The 16,981-nt window shown below is 40.8% G+C and overlaps 1 protein-coding gene and 1 pseudogene across 5 annotated transcripts in view; both read right to left on the bottom strand.

Annotated features, from left to right (window-relative positions):
* AGBL2 (AGBL carboxypeptidase 2) overlaps window positions 1-16,981 on the bottom strand; it is a 76,491-nt gene that overhangs the window by 49,437 nt on the left and 10,073 nt on the right. For 4 of the 5 annotated variants that reach the window (XM_056801757.1, XM_056801758.1, XM_056801759.1 and 1 more), the window contains exons 3-6: window positions 16,539-16,673; window positions 9,536-9,631; window positions 6,671-6,856; window positions 5,175-5,282 (exon numbers count right to left, since the gene is read on the bottom strand). In XM_056801757.1, coding sequence (XP_056657735.1) covers window positions 5,175-5,282; window positions 6,671-6,856; window positions 9,536-9,631; window positions 16,539-16,673 — 525 coding nt within the window. The remainder of the gene's footprint in view (window positions 1-5,174; window positions 5,283-6,670; window positions 6,857-9,535; window positions 9,632-16,538; window positions 16,674-16,981) is intronic. The other variant, XM_056801760.1, reaches the window with a different exon arrangement.
* On the bottom strand, window positions 9,638-14,028 carry LOC130454986 (alpha-ketoglutarate dehydrogenase component 4-like; annotated as a pseudogene).

Here is a 16,981-nt window from a genome sequence, read left to right as displayed (position 1 = left end):
ACCCAAGGGGATGAGCTATTTTGAAGTTAGCTAGGCTGGTCCTCAAAAAAGAGACAATCTACTCCGGTGCTCTGTTGGCATAGGTTTGCAGTCATCATCCAAGGCCATCTCTGGGCCAACAGGGTAGGCCTTTAGTAATAAGAACATCAAATATATTACTATATTCATATAAAGCATTTATACAGAAAGAGCAAGGCAGGGAAAATAGAGAATTTATGTGATATATATTAGTATTCCTGAATTTTAAAAAGTGTTGGGGGAGGCCTTCAGCACACTGGATGAAGTCTTTATGAAGGAGAATTGGACAAGATGAAAAGGGGCAGAGGTTAAATTCTACATCAGTGGAAGGAGAATCTACACTGATAAATACATGGTCTAGAGCAGTGATGGTGAATTTTTTAGACTGTGTGCTGTGCCCTGATTCCCCTCTGCCCTGGCTTGCCACCTTACTCCAGACAGGGGAGGGAGAAAGAGAGGGGAGTATTCTGCTCAGGGGAGGGAGTACATGCTTCAATTAAGCTGCTGGGCAGAAGGGTTGGGAGGTGTGGTGGAGAGGGGGAAGGGAGCAGCTCCACAGAGTTCTTCTGCCTGTCTAGTAACTAACTCTGGTGGGCATTGTGTGCCCACAGAGATCTCTGCATGCCAGTTTTGGCACATGTGCCATAGGTTCACCATCATGGGCCTAGAGAGTCACCTTCTGTCTGGATTCAGGGTTTATGGTAAGGGTTTGGAAAAGGAAGACAAGAGATGAGGAGCTGTATGAAAAGGAGACCAGAGTCAGAGAACAGGGCTGCCAGAAGTGGGAGAATAAATGGAGTTGGGAGGGAAAGTGGCATTATTGATCAGAGTGGGGGTATAGAAGAAAAGCCATTTGGTTTGGTACTGCCATGATCTGAAAACCAGACCTAGTGGGAATCTGGTGACCCCAGAACCAAGGCAAAAGGCTTCCCAGACCTACTGCTTGATCCTACATGGCAGAAATACTCTGACTTACCCCAGGGCACCTTCTGTAACTCTGAACCTTTAAGTTTTTACCACTTGGCCATGAGTTCATGTGCCCGTCCCTTGATATGCTGCGGATTGGGGGTGGGGGCACGAGGAGTGGATGGTGGAGATTCGATGATCTACCTGGAATTCAGAGGGGTTACCCTTGTAGTGTGCCCTTTGGGGCCATCTTCCCCAATGTAAAACTCATGGGTTGGGTCCCTGAGGGACCAATAGCTACCTCAGTTTCAAGGTTTGTATGCTGAAATCATAGCTCCCAAACACCCACCAGGAAGTATGTTCGCCTTTAACAGTGAGCCAGTTGACAGTTACCTCAAAGCATTTACTAAAATGGTAAACCAGACAGTTTCCATAAACTTGAGGGTCACACTTGCACAAATACACAGAACATCAGTGTGAAGAGTAGGTACATGTGCAGAACATGCTAGCAGAGGCCCAAACCCCTCATCTTCTTTCTAGGGTGTCTTCCCACTCCTCCCACTGGGCCCTGTGCCTCCTCTTGCCTCTGGACCCTGCTGCTGGACTCTCCAGGCCTGCTTTTTGCAGTGTGGCATCTTTTGCTGGGGGAGTTTTTCTGCTGCCAGATGCCATTTCGGATGGGGGGACGACAGAGAAATCCCTCCTCTTTGTGGGCCACCTTCATTTGCCATCTGATTGGTTCAGGCTTTCACCACTATTATCTCCACAGAGAGGTTCGTCTTCTGCGGGGAGAGTGCTTTAGCTTTGGCCCTCACACCTCCTCAGTACCCTCTGCCTCGCAGAATGGAGACCTGAGGGTGGCGAAAAAACTTCCACAGCCTCTGCTTATGGGGGCTCAGAATCCCAGCCATCTCTTCATTTGACACCAGCTGCTCTGCTTGGTTTCATCTCCACCATCATCATCTTCAAGTCTGTCTCTACCTAACCCTCTGGTACTCCCCCTCCACCCCTTTTTAGCTTTTTTTTTTTTTAATTTTTATATTGTCTTCCCTTGTTAGTTTTTAAGCCCTTGCCTTTTGTCTTGGAATTGATACTATCTGTTCTAAGGCAGAAGAGCAAGAAGGGCTAGGCAATGGGACGTAAGTGACTTGTCTAAGGTCACATAGCTAGAAGTGTCTGAGGCCAAATCTGAACCCAGGACCTCTGATCTATAGAGCCACCTGCCTGCCTCTCCCTCAGTAAGTTCCTTTATGGCAGAAATTGACTTTCTTTTTCTTATTCTTATCCCTAGCTCTCAGCCTAGTGCTTGGCACATTTTTATTGTTTAGGTGTGTCCCACTCTTCCTGACCCCATAGACCATAGCACACCAGGCCCTTCTATAGTGGAGGCACTAACTTTTGAAGTCTAAACTCATGTTCATTGCTTCCATGACACTGCCTATTCGTTCATATCAACCTCCGTTGTCCCCTTTTTCCTCTTGCCTTCAATTTTTCCCAACAAAAGGATTTTTTCCAGTGAGTTCTATCTCCTCATCATGTGGCCAAAGTACATAAGTGTTGGCTTCAATATTTGACCTTCCAGTTAATAGTCTTGAATTAATTTCTTTAAGTGTTGACTGATTTGATCTCTTTGTTTTCCAAGGGACTCCCAAAAGTCTTCTCCAGCATCACAATTTGAAAGCATTGATTCTGCAGTGCTTAGCTTTCCTTATAGTTCACTATAGCAGCTATATATTACTTCTGGAAAAACCAGAGTAGGTGCTTACTAAAATGTTCATCTTATCACATCACTTTGTAGGAGGAACAAGAGTAAAATCAGAGATAGATTCATTCTTGGACACTGGATTCTTCCATCAGCTGGCTTTCTTCTCCAGGACAAGAGATGACTCTGTGGACTGGCAAAGCCCCTCCTCTCTTTTGCTGACTCCTTCAAAGATAAGGCATGGGCAGAACTTTTTGAAGGTCCCTGGATTGTGACTGATCCTTCAGCTGAACAACGCCTGGCTCCCATTGCTCTCACAGATACATCTCCATTAGAATGATAGAGGAATTTCCTTCTTCATCTTCCCTAAAGAGAGACTAAGGTATAGATACTTTTTACACATCCTTTTCATGCTATGAAAAAGTCACTCCAAGTTTTGCAGCATTATGTGACATGCTTTACTTAGAAAATCCCAAGGAATCAGCAAAAAAAAAAAAAAAGATTGGGATTATGGCAGCAAAGTTGCAGAGACCCACAAAAACCAATAACTTTTCTCTAGAGTAATAACAAAAAACAATAGACAACAATCAAAAAGGAATTTTCATTCAAGATAACTAGTACAAGAGGGATTGATACATACAGAAGAATGTGTCATAGTCATTGGTGAGGCTGATGCAAATTCCCCACATGAAAAAAGGCTGGAGAATGCTTCCTGGAAAGTAGTAATGATGTGTAATCAAGTATCTTGGAGACACTCAGGCCTATGTAGACATTCCTTGACTGTTTCCCTCCTGCTATCTATGTAGTTATGACAAACCTTTTTTTGAATGGATGTTTAGCTGGCCATGCGTTTGGTGGCTAAATGGAGAATGGACTGGAGTGGGGAGAAATCTAAGGCAGGCAGACCCCCTGGCTAGTAAATGGAGGGGTCAGTGAGTGGTGGCAATGTCAGAAGACAGATCTACAATGAGAAATGTTTGATGATTTGATTAACACCGAATTAAATCTATAAATCAGCTGTGATACTGTTACCCTGTTTATTTTATTGTTGTGGCCCAGCCATGAGCACTGAATTTTTAATTCTTTCAGGTACACTTTGTAACTGTAACTATACAAGGATTATGTGTGTTTTGGTAGATGGGCTCTCAGACAGTTGGTACATTTTGTAGTGTAAGGGCATGGTGGCTTTCCTTTTTATCCTAGATTTTTGAAAATTGATTCTGATATCTTTGGTAATGCTATGTGCCTCAGTCATAGAATAGCATGATTATGGAAGATGAGAACTGCAAGTGAACCAAAAGAAGATAAAGCTTAATTGACATGGCAGGTTTAGGCTGACATATATGAGATGTAGCATAAAAGATATCATTGTGGTTAGCAAAGGTGAGGGACCAGTCTTGGTCCCTAAGAGTAGGGGACAATGGACACATGGCTCCAAGTTCTACTCTAGTTTGCAAAGAAAGTGATAGGATCGAAAGGGAGGTTTCCAAAATGTTAGGTAGATCCTCAGTGGTGGCTTTAAAGAAAAGCAAAGGACAGAAAGGATGAGAAAACCAATCAGATGGGCTGCCATCTACAAAACAAACACGGATTCATTGAAGTTTGGCTTTATCCTTCTGCTCGATAGGACTGAAACTCAGAGGGCATCCTGATCTCCCACGCATACAAATTACAGTTTACCAAAGGATTAATGGTAATTCATATTACTAAACTGTAAACTGTAAACACAGGCATGGACAGAACATGGCCTGGGGCAACTGGCATACCAGGCCCATCATTCCAGGTTAAGGCTGCTATTAGCCATAAAGACTTATCTCCAAGATGTGGCACAACAAATGTACAATCCAGAAACTGTATGACTCAAAAAGAGTCATGCAGTTAAGCAAGGGACAAGAGATGGTCAGACCTGGTGCTGGCCTGCTAAGTGACAAGAGAAGGCTCAAGGATTTTGGGTATATCTTTTATGGGTCTCTGTGGAAGGCCATGCACATGAATGGCACAAGATGAGAAAATGAGTTGAAATCTGTACCACTGGAGGGAGTGGTCTCATCAGTAAAATCATAGCCCTATTGAAGTTCTAGTGGATTTTATTTTTATTTTTTAAACACATATTTTATACATGTTCTCTTAACACAATAATCACCTTCTAATAATCCCCCCAATTATCTTCCCTTTAAAAATAAGTTAAGTAAAACCATATTGATATGCTTTATAAAGTTCATAGAAAACTATGAAGTGGACCAAATACTTTCTTAGCATACAACAGAAGGGAGGTTGAAAAGTGGTGTTAAAAGTTGGAAAGGGCAGATTCTTTGGAGGAGGCTCCAGTGAGATTTGTTTCAAAGAGGAGGAAGCTTCAATATGGTCTTATAAACAAAAAAGAAACAATCATTTTTTGCAGAATAGTAAAAGGACTAAGGTTAACCTTCCACCAATATTAGCAATTAATCAATCTGGCCATCAAAAGATGCTTCATTAGCTTTCATACATGTGATCACAGATTTTTGTAACTGTCAAAATGAAACCCTTTTGAGGAAAACAAGGATACCTGATTCAATATGATAGACCACTGTGCCTCTTCCCTCTCCGACAATTTCTGGCACCTTCTCATTACCTGTAGGTTGATAGAAATACTCGGGCTTGGGTGGGACCCATTCTGAAAGAAGATATCCAATAGGGGCATGCAATCAATAACTGCCCAAAGGGCATTTCACAGCACAAAGAGAAAGATATGCAAAGCTGAAATTACTCTGGTCACTTCTGCAAGTACCAAAAGAAAGCCTTCTTTTTCCTTCTCAGGTATTCCCCTTGGGAGTAGAAACATCGAAGAAAAACAACTGCTTGACCACATGGGTCGATGGGAATATGATTGGGGATGTAGACTCTAAAACGATCTCCCTAGTGCAAATATCAATAATAGGGAAATCATCAATGACACAAGTAAAACCCAGTGGAATTGCTCGTTGGCTATGGGAGGTGGGAGGAGAGGAGGGAAAGAACATGAATCATGTAACCATGGAAAAATATTCAAATTAATTAATTAAATTTAATTTTCCAAATAAAAAAATAAAGTATTCCCCTTGGCAGCTCATAATGCATGCCATTTGTTCTCCTTTTGTAAAGGATGCTGGGACAATAAGGCTGGAAAACTCACATGTGATAACTGAGGACAAGAATGTAAATGAGCCTGAGGACTTTTAGAAAGGAGCTTCAAAGTGCATCTCACAAGAAGAGCTTAGGGCTCTTTGGGGATTTCTAGAAGAAACAAAGAGAATAAGAAGCAGCAAGAACTGAGAGTGCCTAGTTGGTGTTAGTGTGGCACTTCAGAGTGGTACAGAATGGGATGATTGAACTCCACAGGGAAGCACTGCTAAGAATCCTGGTGTGAAGCATCCCAGAGGCCATTCAACTCTCCTGGCTTTGCCTTCCCAGTGGACAAAGCAACTGTATGATCTCAGGGTAAGTTTTCCAGATACTTTGATCCTTGAAAGGGCCAACACTGCATAGCAAACACTAACAGGAGTGTGCCATGAGAACAGAAAGGCATAGCCCTCTTTTGATAAATAAATTTGCATTCCACTTTGTTCCAGTTACTTATGAATTGGGAGTAACATGAATCAATTCACCAGAACTTGGTCACACAGAAGGCATGGGAAGTGGGCAAAGAACAAGCTTTGGAATCTGGAAACTCTTGGTCCAAATCCAACCTCAGGAATAGTGTCTGTGTGACTTTGACCAAGTCTCTTGAGTTGTTATAGGCCCAAGCAGCTCCCTAAGTTCCTGGAGCCTCTGGCCTTCATTAGGGAAAGAAATCTCCATAGTAAGGAGATCCTTAGCCCAATGAAGTTCCAGGTCTTGACACAAACAGATTGTCTCTGGGCAAATGATAACCTCTGACTTTCTGAACTTGAAAGGTAAAGAACCAGGGCATAGACCTGAGGGAATCCCTCTAAGTGAGAAGATGACCAACCTGAAAATCCTTGCCAGCTCTTACCCTTATTTTACTCTCCTAAGTCACTGAGGTAGCAATACAAATGAGATTACCAATATGATGAATATTTTCCTTGATGACTTCACATTCTATGGGCCACCGTGGAGCCTGTAGAAACCCATCATTAGAGAAGAAAGCAAAGAGATTTCGGGGTTCTCGAAGTCGTGGATTTCCTTCACCTAACTCGTCAAAAAGCAGCTGATTGCTCTTAAAAAGTGAGGTATCCAACAAAAGGGAGCCTGTTAAAAGAAAAATGGACCAAATAAAAGGTTTTCTTTTCAATCTTGAGAGATCTAATCTTAGAAATATAAAAAAGTGGGGTTTTTTTGGGGGGGGGTTAAAATAAAGGACTATGGAAATCTTAACATAGACATCTTTTTCTAAGTCACTTATTAGGGGAAGGATGCCAGGTACTGTGTTAAGTACTTTTACAAATACTTTTTACAGATCTGATCCTCACTGGGAGGTAATTGCTATTATCCCTATTTTAAAGCTGAGGAAACTGAAGAAGACACCATTTAAATGACTTTTCCAGAGTCACAGAGCAAGTGTCTGAGGCTGAATTTGGATTCAAGTCTTCTTGACTCCAGGCTCAGCACTCCATCCCCTGTACCCTGTAAAGTTGCCATTAATATTCAGTGGCTTCTGAATAGTTCCCAGGTACACAGCCATTTCCCATTGTGTTATTTAATAGGGCACATAGTAGGAGTTTACCAAATGCTAATTAACTGACTGGTAAAAAAGCTAGGATTCTCTTTGATTTGGGTTACATGGCTTCCAGGGGCCTTTAGAACAATTTAAGCATCCTTTTACCTTTTGCTAAATATGTATGTTTTGTCCTATCTATCTGACCCAAACTCTGGGTCACGTGGCTCAGAGGGAAGAGACACACTCTCCCTCAGTCCACATAACTCACAGACACAAACAATCTGTGGAAGTGAGAGTCACCTGTGTCTATCACTTACTGATGGGTTGGGTCACACCTGAGTGGCTAAATGAACTGTAGTGTGTCTGTCTGCAACCTATGCTGGCTTATTAGTGCAGTGGTAAGCAAAGACTGGAAATTCTTACATGTCATTCCTCGTCTCTTTTAAAAACAAAATGGCTTGAGTTGCAGCTCATTTATAACATCAAAAAGCAGAATGGGAGGGGCAGCTAGGTGACTCAGTGGATAAAGCAACAGGCCTGGAGATGGGAGGTCCTGGGTTCAAATGTGACTCTATACACTTCCTAACTATGTGACCCTGGGCAAGGCATGTAAACCTCAATTACGTAGCCCCTTATTGCTCTTCTGCCTTGGAACTAGTATGGATTCTAAGACAGTAGATAAGGCTTTAAAAAAAGGGAAAGTGGGGATTTTTTAAAATTGAGAGACAAATAAAAAGCAACTTATTTCTTTAAAAGAGAGCTCAATTCTTTTAAAAGAGAGTCTGTATTTAAAAATCTAGCTACCCACTTGCTCAGCCACATAGGACACATCCTTAGAGGACAGGCTACTGCCTTTCTTGCTTAAGAACAGATGAAAATAAGCAGCTCTGGAGTCAGAGGTTTGAAGTTCAAATTTCTCCTCTGACCTTTACTAAAACTGTTTGATCCTGAGCAGGTTATGTAATCTCCCTGGCCTCAATTTCCTTCCAGGCCTAGATCTTTGATTCTATTGTCCTAAAGTAATCCTTAGGAAATCCTTAGGGAAAAACCCAAGTCAATGAGCTTTGTCTTTGGTAACCCTGGCCCCTCTGCACTGTGGGGTGTTCCCCTACCCACTCCAGCATGTCTGGCACTCTGAGGTCAGGTCTCACCTCTGCCTCATCTGTCTGTAAGGTGATAACCCCTTTGAGCTTTAGCTTGCTCCTCTGTGGTGCTTCCTTCTAGCAAGGGTCCCTGGGAGGAAGGGACTCCATCTATGCACTGGACATAACCTGCAGATGTGAGGCCCAGGTCTTCCTTTCAAGCCATTCTAGCTAATCATAATAAGGAAGGCTAGTAGTAACCTTATTTATACTCTGAATAACACTGATTCACACTGATGCACACCTTCCTTCCCCCCCCTCCCCCAACTCCTGCCGGTTTCCTCTTATATTTATCTTCTTAATATAATGAATGATTTTTGTCTCCAAATAAAGGCATTTTAGCCAACAGTAAGTAGACGGGGAAATTATTGGGATAAAAGTGAAGGGGATTATGATCTTCCCTAAAAGGACTGGAGAGCCTAGCTAAGTGGTTCAGTAGATGGAGTGCTAGGCCTGGAGACAAGGGTCCTGGGTTCAAATTTGGCCTAGCTGTGTGATCCTGGGGAAGTCACTTAACCCCAACTGCCTGGCCCTTGCCATTCTTCTACATCTGAATCGATACTTAGTATGACAGAAGGGGAGGGAGGGAGGGAAGGACGGAGGGAGCGAATGAGTGAGCCTCAGGAATCAGGAAACCCCAGGGAGCATCAGTGACATCAATGGTCCTGCCTCGTGGGAGGCCAGCTCTCCCTACTCTGATGTATAGACCTGGACCCCACTCACTGCCCCTGATGGCAGATGCATTTGTTAGAGGGCCGCACCCCATGTTTCTGGTGGAATGGGCCTACTGCTGCTCTCCTTACTGAGCCATTTTATTCAGCGTCCTTCCTTTGAATTCTGGTGGACTAGAGAAAAACAATAAACACATGGGGAGGGAATAGGGACTGGCTTTGAGTGGAAGGAGACCCAGAGAGGATTCTGAATTGGAGGGAACTATTGGGGGCACTCTACATAGGAGAGGGTAGTGCCATAGCTGCTATCTATATAAATGAGGAAGATTTGGAGAACAAAATCTACAGAGGTAGTAGGTCCTTTCCTTATTCTGGTGTCTACTATAAATCACCTGGGTGAATTTAAATAGTATAAATTCAAGTTATGGTTTTCTTCTATCTAGATTTTTCAACTTACTGTCTTGGGAAAGTGGAGATGATCCAGGTTTGAAGAACCATGTGTTGGTCTCCATTCTGGACACCAGCCCAGAAGCAGGGGAGGAACACGAGTTCCCTGGCACAAAGGAAACAACTAAATTGAAAAATTTGTAAAGAACTCAAGAATGATGATCTAGTTTAACAAATGCTCTAAACTAGCATCCCCAGCATTTTTCAGAACCAAATGCAACTCATGTACAATGAACTCATGATTATCCAGGCTAACCAGCAGAGAATATTAACAAAGATAATTACTACTGAGGGATTAAGCTATTACTTTACCTGTCCTGGTCCCTCACTTGGGGCCTCTCCTTCTTGCTCACTATTCTTAAGGCTGCTACTCTCAAACTTTCTTGGAGTGCTTTCTCTAAGTCCCAGGTTAAATTTACCGGCTCATGGCCTTATGAACTACTAATCAATCAATAAGCATACATTAAGTGCTTTTATGTGCTTAGTTGTGGGAATACAAATAAAGACAGAAAAGCCCCACTCTCCAAGGAGCTCCCATTCTAATGGAAGGAGATGACATATAGATAACTACATAGGAGGTACACTGTCCAGAAGAGGGGAAGTGCCAGAAGCTAGGGAGATTGGAAAAGGCCTCCTGTTAAAGGCAGAATTTGAGCTGAGTCTTAAAGGAAGTTGGCAAATCTGAAGAGTCAGAGGTGAGAAGTGTGAAGATTAAATTAACTCTCCCCTGCCCATTTTTAGATTTAATCATCAAAATCGTATTCACCCCACCTACGCTTGAGTGGGGGAGGTCTGTGACCCAGGTGTGCAATAGTGGGTAATGAATCAGAATGACTGACTTCAACCCAGGCAATCCTAAGCAAAGCTTTAGCTGTAATTGGTACACATAAAGTGGAGGAAAGTCACAGGAAGTGACGAAAAGAAATGGTCTTTAAAAATGCCAAGAACTTCCTGTGAGGAAGGCTCTTTGGTCTTTCATCTTCCACTTGACTTTGGAGGAGCTCTGACTGAGGAGCTTGGACTGCTTCTACTTTCCTTAAACTACCACATGGGATGAGTGAAAAAGGCTGACTCCTTTCCTGGATTTTCTGAAGGGACTAGCCTCAGGAGAGGCCTCCCCTCTTGAGAGAGGCTTCATGCATCCCCAGGTCCTCAGCTCAAGGCCAACGCCTCTCCAGCTATGAGTAAAATACTTAGTGCTTAGGCTAGATATCTTACCCTATCCTCTCTCTCTGATTTTACTTTCACTTTCTACATTTTATAAATAAATCTCTGTAATTAATTAAATAATTAAAATTCCTAAAAACAAACCCTACTCTTGAATAATCTAGTCCAACCTTTTATATAAAACCCCCCACATTTTAACCCCTTAGAGAAGGAAGAACATTCTAAGCTCTGGGGAGAGAGAGTTAATGCAAAAGAGATAGGAGAAAGAGTGCTGTATTCAGGGAATAGCAAGGAAACTGTTATAAGAAGATCAGAAATATTAAAGGGGTCAGGTTGTGATAAGTCTTAAATGCCAAAAAGAAATTTCCATTTGATCTTGGAGGTAATAAGGAGCCACAAGAGCTCAAGGAGCAGGGAGTGACATGGTCAGACACTGACTTTAGGAAAATCCCTTTGGCAATTGTGTGAAGATGGAATGGAATGGGGAGAGACTTAAGTCAGGGTTATAAGGCTAATTCAAAAGAAAGGTGATGAGGAATGTCCTGGATTACAGTGATGGCTATGTGAATAGAGAAAAGTGACATACATGAAATATGTTGTGAAAGGATAAGTGACAAGATTTGGCAACAAAATGTAGATGGGCAGGAATGAAAGCAAGGAATCTAGAATGACTCCAAGTTTGTAAATCTGGGTAACTGAGAAAATGGTAGTACCTTTGAAAATAATAGAGAAATTTGGAGAAGAGAAGGATTTTTGGGGAAAGATAATGAGTTCTGGTTTTTGTGAGTGGAATTTGAGACATTTGTGGGATGTTTGTTGTTGTTGTTCAGTTATGTCTGAATGGCCCCATTTGGAGTTTTTTGTTTGTTTTTGGCAAAGATACTAAAGTGGTTTGCCATTTCCTTCTTAGGCTCATTCTACAGGTAAAGAATTGAGGCAGAGTTAAATAACTTGCCCAGGGTCATCTACCTAGTAAGTGTAAGAACAGAATTGAACTCAGGGACTATGAATCTTCTTGACTCTAGGCCTGATACTCTGTCCACTGTATTACCAAGTGGCCTAGAGCAGAAGCTCATGAAGTCAGAAAGGCAGTACATAATACAGGAGCTCAAGCAAGCATCTAGAATTGGACAAAGAGAAGCATCTGAATACAGATGATCACTGAGTCCATGGGAGCTGAGGAGATTACCAAGTGAGATAATATAGAACATGAGCTCTTGACCTTTTCTATGCTGAGGACCACTTTGATATTTTGCTAAAATCTATGCACTTTTTACAGAATGTTTTCAAATAACTGAAGGAAATGCTAAATTCAGTTAAATGTTAATGAAAACAAAAATGTAAAAATTTCCTCACAAAGCTAAAAGACTTCATGAAATATTAGAGGTCTATGGACCCCAGGCCAAATTACCCTTGATAGAGGGGGGAAAAAGAGGGCCCTTTACAGAGCTTTGTCAGGGATGAGTGTGACATGGATAAAGGACTCTGAAGAGCAGTCAGACAAACAGAAGGAGAACCAGAATAGGACAATGTCACCAAAACCTAGAAGCCAGCAAGAGAAGATGCTGAGCCAGTGTCAAAGGCTAAAGTGTCAATAAAGGTGAAAACTTAGTGAAGGCCAGTAGATCAGACAGCTAAGAGATCATCAGTAACTTTGGATGGGATTGGATAATGATGAAATCAGAAAGGCTAGAATGTAGAAGGTTCAGAAGAAAGTGAGAAGAGGAATTGAGGCACCAAGTGTAGAAGCTTTGTCAAGAAATTTAGAAACAAAAGGCATGGACATAGCTAGTGGGGGAGGAGGATCAAATGAGGTGGTTTTTTTTTTCCTTTAGGAAAATAAATATTTAATTCAATTTGTGATCACAAGAAATACATGATTAAAACTTAAACTCAAAAGGGCAAGAATGTTTTCTTCTCTTAAGACATATACAGGATAACTTTTAAAAAACATCCCTCTACTTTCATTTTTTATTGTTTTCCATTTCATGGTTTCTGAGAAACTTCTCTGGACAGAAGTTGATACTTGTAATAAAATACATTTTTCGAGTTATTGTCCCACTTTCAGTAACACAGTGATCTGTTCTGTCTAAATTTTATCCTTCAGAATTGGATAACACTGATTCTCACAGAATTCCAAAAGCTTTGGTATCTCTCCTAAAACAACAATTCTAACTGATCATTACTTTCTATTACTAAAGAGAAATAAAAACAATGAAAAATTATGGGAAAATTGACGTTATTAAAAATTAAACCTGAGCTTACACAGTTAACTATTAGAGCTAATTGAAAATCAAAAGTATATTAACTAAATTACAAAAAGTTCCTATACTTTATGAAATAGCAACTCAAACCCTCAGGTTAGCTTCTAACTAGCTGACTTAGAAACAAATTAGAAAATATAGATGTCTATCTAAATTTTCTGCCCTTCATTTTATAGAGAATCTTATATTATTGGCTTCATATACAATTTAACATTTGTCAGTTTTGAAAGCCTTTATTGTGAAGACAACCACTCTATGTCTGACAATCATAATAATAGGCTTGTCAGTGATTCCTCTGGACCTACACGTTGAATAAATTCAATCTCTTCTGGAAACAAGTGTTGCCTCCTGTGTTTCTAAGGTAATATTTTTTACTATATCAGCAGTTTCTGATGGACCACGATTCATTACCACCCACAGAATGCTGTGACATTGCAGAAGAACGAGATGGAAGCACAGATGACTTAAAAGATTCTGGTACATTCAGTTTGGGGTTGTCTTTTCCATCAGGGAACCTTATTATATGTGGCTTGACTACCTGCACGACCCAGGTGGCATAAGCCATCTTGCTGCCCATGGCAACCCACAGGCATGTGTGTGTGTGTGTGTTTTTTTTTTTAAGGATGGAAGAGATAAGAGCATATTTATAAAAGGTAGGGTCTGGGAGAGACAAGAAAGTTTGCAGCAGTCTCTACAGAGAATGGGATAGTGAATAAATTAGAAAAAAATAGAATAACCTATTGCTATGGTGGAACTTCTTTGTCTTTGGTCACCAAGAGGACATTTAATTTATTATTATTATTAAGTTGTAGGTGTGATAAGTCTAGGAAAGGACTATGATAGTGAGGAAATGGTGACTATGCAAGGATGAAGAACAAGGTCAGGAATTGGAAAGCATAAGGAAAGAATGAATGATAAAAGATTGTGATCAGATATAGGAATTTTAGAGCTCATGAAAAAAGAAGTCTTTAAATACTTATGAATAATGGCAAGATCCAGGGCATAACTATCTTTGTGTTGTTCAGGTGGGGTAGAGTAGCTTGTGAACTGAGTAGCTTGAGGGACTAGGACAGTGATGGCAAACCTTTCAGAGACTATGGCCCCCCCCTGCCCCCCCCCCCCCCCCCCCGATCAAGTGCCACATGTGCCCTGCCCCCTCTTTACCAGATGCAGGGAGGGGAGGGAGAAAGCACTCCTATTAGGCTGATGGGCAGAGGGGTGGGGAGTCTTGGTGGAGAGGGTGACGGGAACAGCTCCACCCAAGTCCCTCTGTCTTTCTAGTAAGGAACTTCAGTGGGCAACAACGTGTTTCTGGCATGTGTGCCATAGGTTCACCATTATGGGACTAGTAAGTCAGGTGACATGAGACAAGAAATGAAGTGGAGAGAGGGATTATGAATCAGACATTGAACTCGCTCACTGAAGAAGGAAAGAAAGTGTTATGGGAGCTGAGAGATAATGGCCAAGGGTCTGGGCATGATAAATTTGGAGAGTATGAACCTCAAAGGAGAAGAGGCTGATGAAAAATGGTGGTAGAGGAAGAACTAGAAAGTAGCAATGAGGATCAAACAAGGAGTATTCCAACTCTGTCTCCAGGATAAATGAGCTAGGGGTGGGACAGAAAGTCTTACCAGTACTGGGAAGGTAGTAAGGGAAGCAGTGTAACAAGGAGCCAGGTGTCAGTGAATGTCAGAAAGAGAAAAGGAATTTCCTGGCTACTTGGATTGACTCACTCCTTAGGGAAAATGGAAAGCAATCTGGTAGAAATTAGATCTAGACCAGGATCTCACCTTATTACTACCAAAATAAGCTCCAAATGGATACATGACTTAGAAATAAAAAGGTCATATAATAAATAAGCAGGGAATACTCTGTATTAGCAATAGATAGAAGAGTTCCTGACCAACAGACAAGATCACAGAAGAGAAAATTAATGATGTAGATTGCACAAATTTGATTTACACAAAGAAAACAATGTAATTAAGATTTGAGTGGAAATAACTAGCTGGAGAAAAAATCTTTATAAGGTTTCATTTTCAAGATATATAACAAATTAATTCAAATGCATAAAAGTAACAATAGCTAAAATTTATATAGCACTTACTATGTGTCAAGCACTGTGATAAGCACTCTGCAATTATGGTCCCATTTAATCATCACAACAACCCTGGGAGACAGTTATTATCCTCATTTCCCAGATAAGGAAACTGAGATAAACTGAAGTTAAGTGCCCAGGGTCACATAATTGGTATGTTTCTGAGGCCAGATTTGACCTCAGTTCCTTCTGGCTCCAGGCTTAGTGCACTATCCACTGTACCAAAAATAAATTACTCCTCGATATATTAGTACTTATTTTTTTCTCTTATTCCCTTCCCCAATCATTAAATGCTTAAACAATATGAATATGTAGTTTTCAAAGGAAAAAAATCTAAGTTATTAATGGCCCCGATAAAAAATTCTTCTAGTCACTAATGATTAGAGAAATGTGCATTAAAACAACTCTGACTTTTCATGTCATAACCATTGGATTGGCAAAGATAATGAAATGACAATTGTTGGAGGGGTTGTAGGAAAATAGTTATACTGATGGACTGTTGGTGCTATGAATTGGTATTGCCATTCTCAAAAAAAAATTTTAAATTACGCCCAAATTATGAATTACTAAACTGTGTATTCTCTTTGACCTATTAATACCACAACCAGGCCTGATGAGATTAAATGATCCATCCATACAAAAATATTTATACAGTTTTTGAGAGTACCAAAAAACGAGAAACTATCTATCTTTTGAGAATGGCTGCAGATGTTATCTAGATGTAATTAGGATATTATGCTCTAAGAAATTATGAAATGGTTTCAGAGAAAACTAGAAAAGACCTATATGAACTGACATAGCCTGAAGTGAAGGGACTTAGGAGAAGAATTTATATAATAAAAACATAAAGAAAAATAATTCTAGGAGCAGCTAGATGACTTGGGGAATAGAGTGCCATGCCTAGAGTCAGGAGGACTTAGTTTCAAATATGACACTTCCTTCAATATGACACTTCAAAATAGACACTTCCTAGCTGTGTTACCTTAGACAAGTCACTTAACTCTGACTGCCTATCCCTTACCACTCTTTTCTGCCTTAGAACTGATAGTTGTATCATTTTTTTTTATTGGTAAGGGATCTTTAAAGAAAGAAAGAAAGAAAAGAATGAAGACTTTGACTTAAGAATCTGACTTAAGACTGAGAGGTGAAGATTAATATGCAGAATGAGACATAATATTTTTGAACATAGCCAGTCTGGGAATTTGTTTTGCTTTGTAATTTGTCATATAAGTGGTACACTGGTAATGTTCAAGAAGTCAGTATCACCTCTAGTGCTGAAACAGTATACCTGAGTGAAGGTCTGGGGGAGATAAAAAGAGAAATTGTCCTTTCACAAGCCCTGCCCCCTAAATTCTTGGCAATGGCAGCATAATACTAAGGAATAAAGGCTGCTACAGGAGTGGCAGAAAAACTGATCCATAGCTAATTCTCCAGACCCCTAGGAACTGGCCTCTGGAGTTTTCCTCCTTTGGCACTTTATTACTTACATATTAGCTTCTCCTCTTGCAAAGGATCCTGATTCAAATCAGTTCTTTTCCGGAAATTCCCTTTTAACAGGTACTGAGGATGCCGCTCCCAAGGATCTGGATGTTTAGTAGCATTTGGTAAACCATCCCCCTGAGCTAAAAGCAAACGTTTAATTAAGGGGGCTGAAACACTCATCACATGACAGACTTAGGCTTAGTAAGATGGAAATAGCCCTCCCATTATTACCAGTAGAATTACAGTCTCACCAACATTCCAAGTTGGTTTCAAACACTCTTCATGGAATTATCTGGTAGAAGAATAGAAGAATAAAATCTAAAGCTCAACCTTCACTAATTCTTGATGATGGCCCTATGGGGATTATCTTAAATTAAAATATCGGTACCCATAAAATGGGCTTCCTCCATTATCCTAGAGAATAGAACCATAGGAATAGCGATCAAGC

This window comes from Monodelphis domestica, chromosome 6 (assembly GCF_027887165.1).
Source record: "Monodelphis domestica isolate mMonDom1 chromosome 6, mMonDom1.pri, whole genome shotgun sequence".
Classification (NCBI taxonomy): Eukaryota; Metazoa; Chordata; class Mammalia; order Didelphimorphia; family Didelphidae; genus Monodelphis; species Monodelphis domestica.
This window is presented reverse-complemented; position numbering and strand designations above follow the sequence as displayed.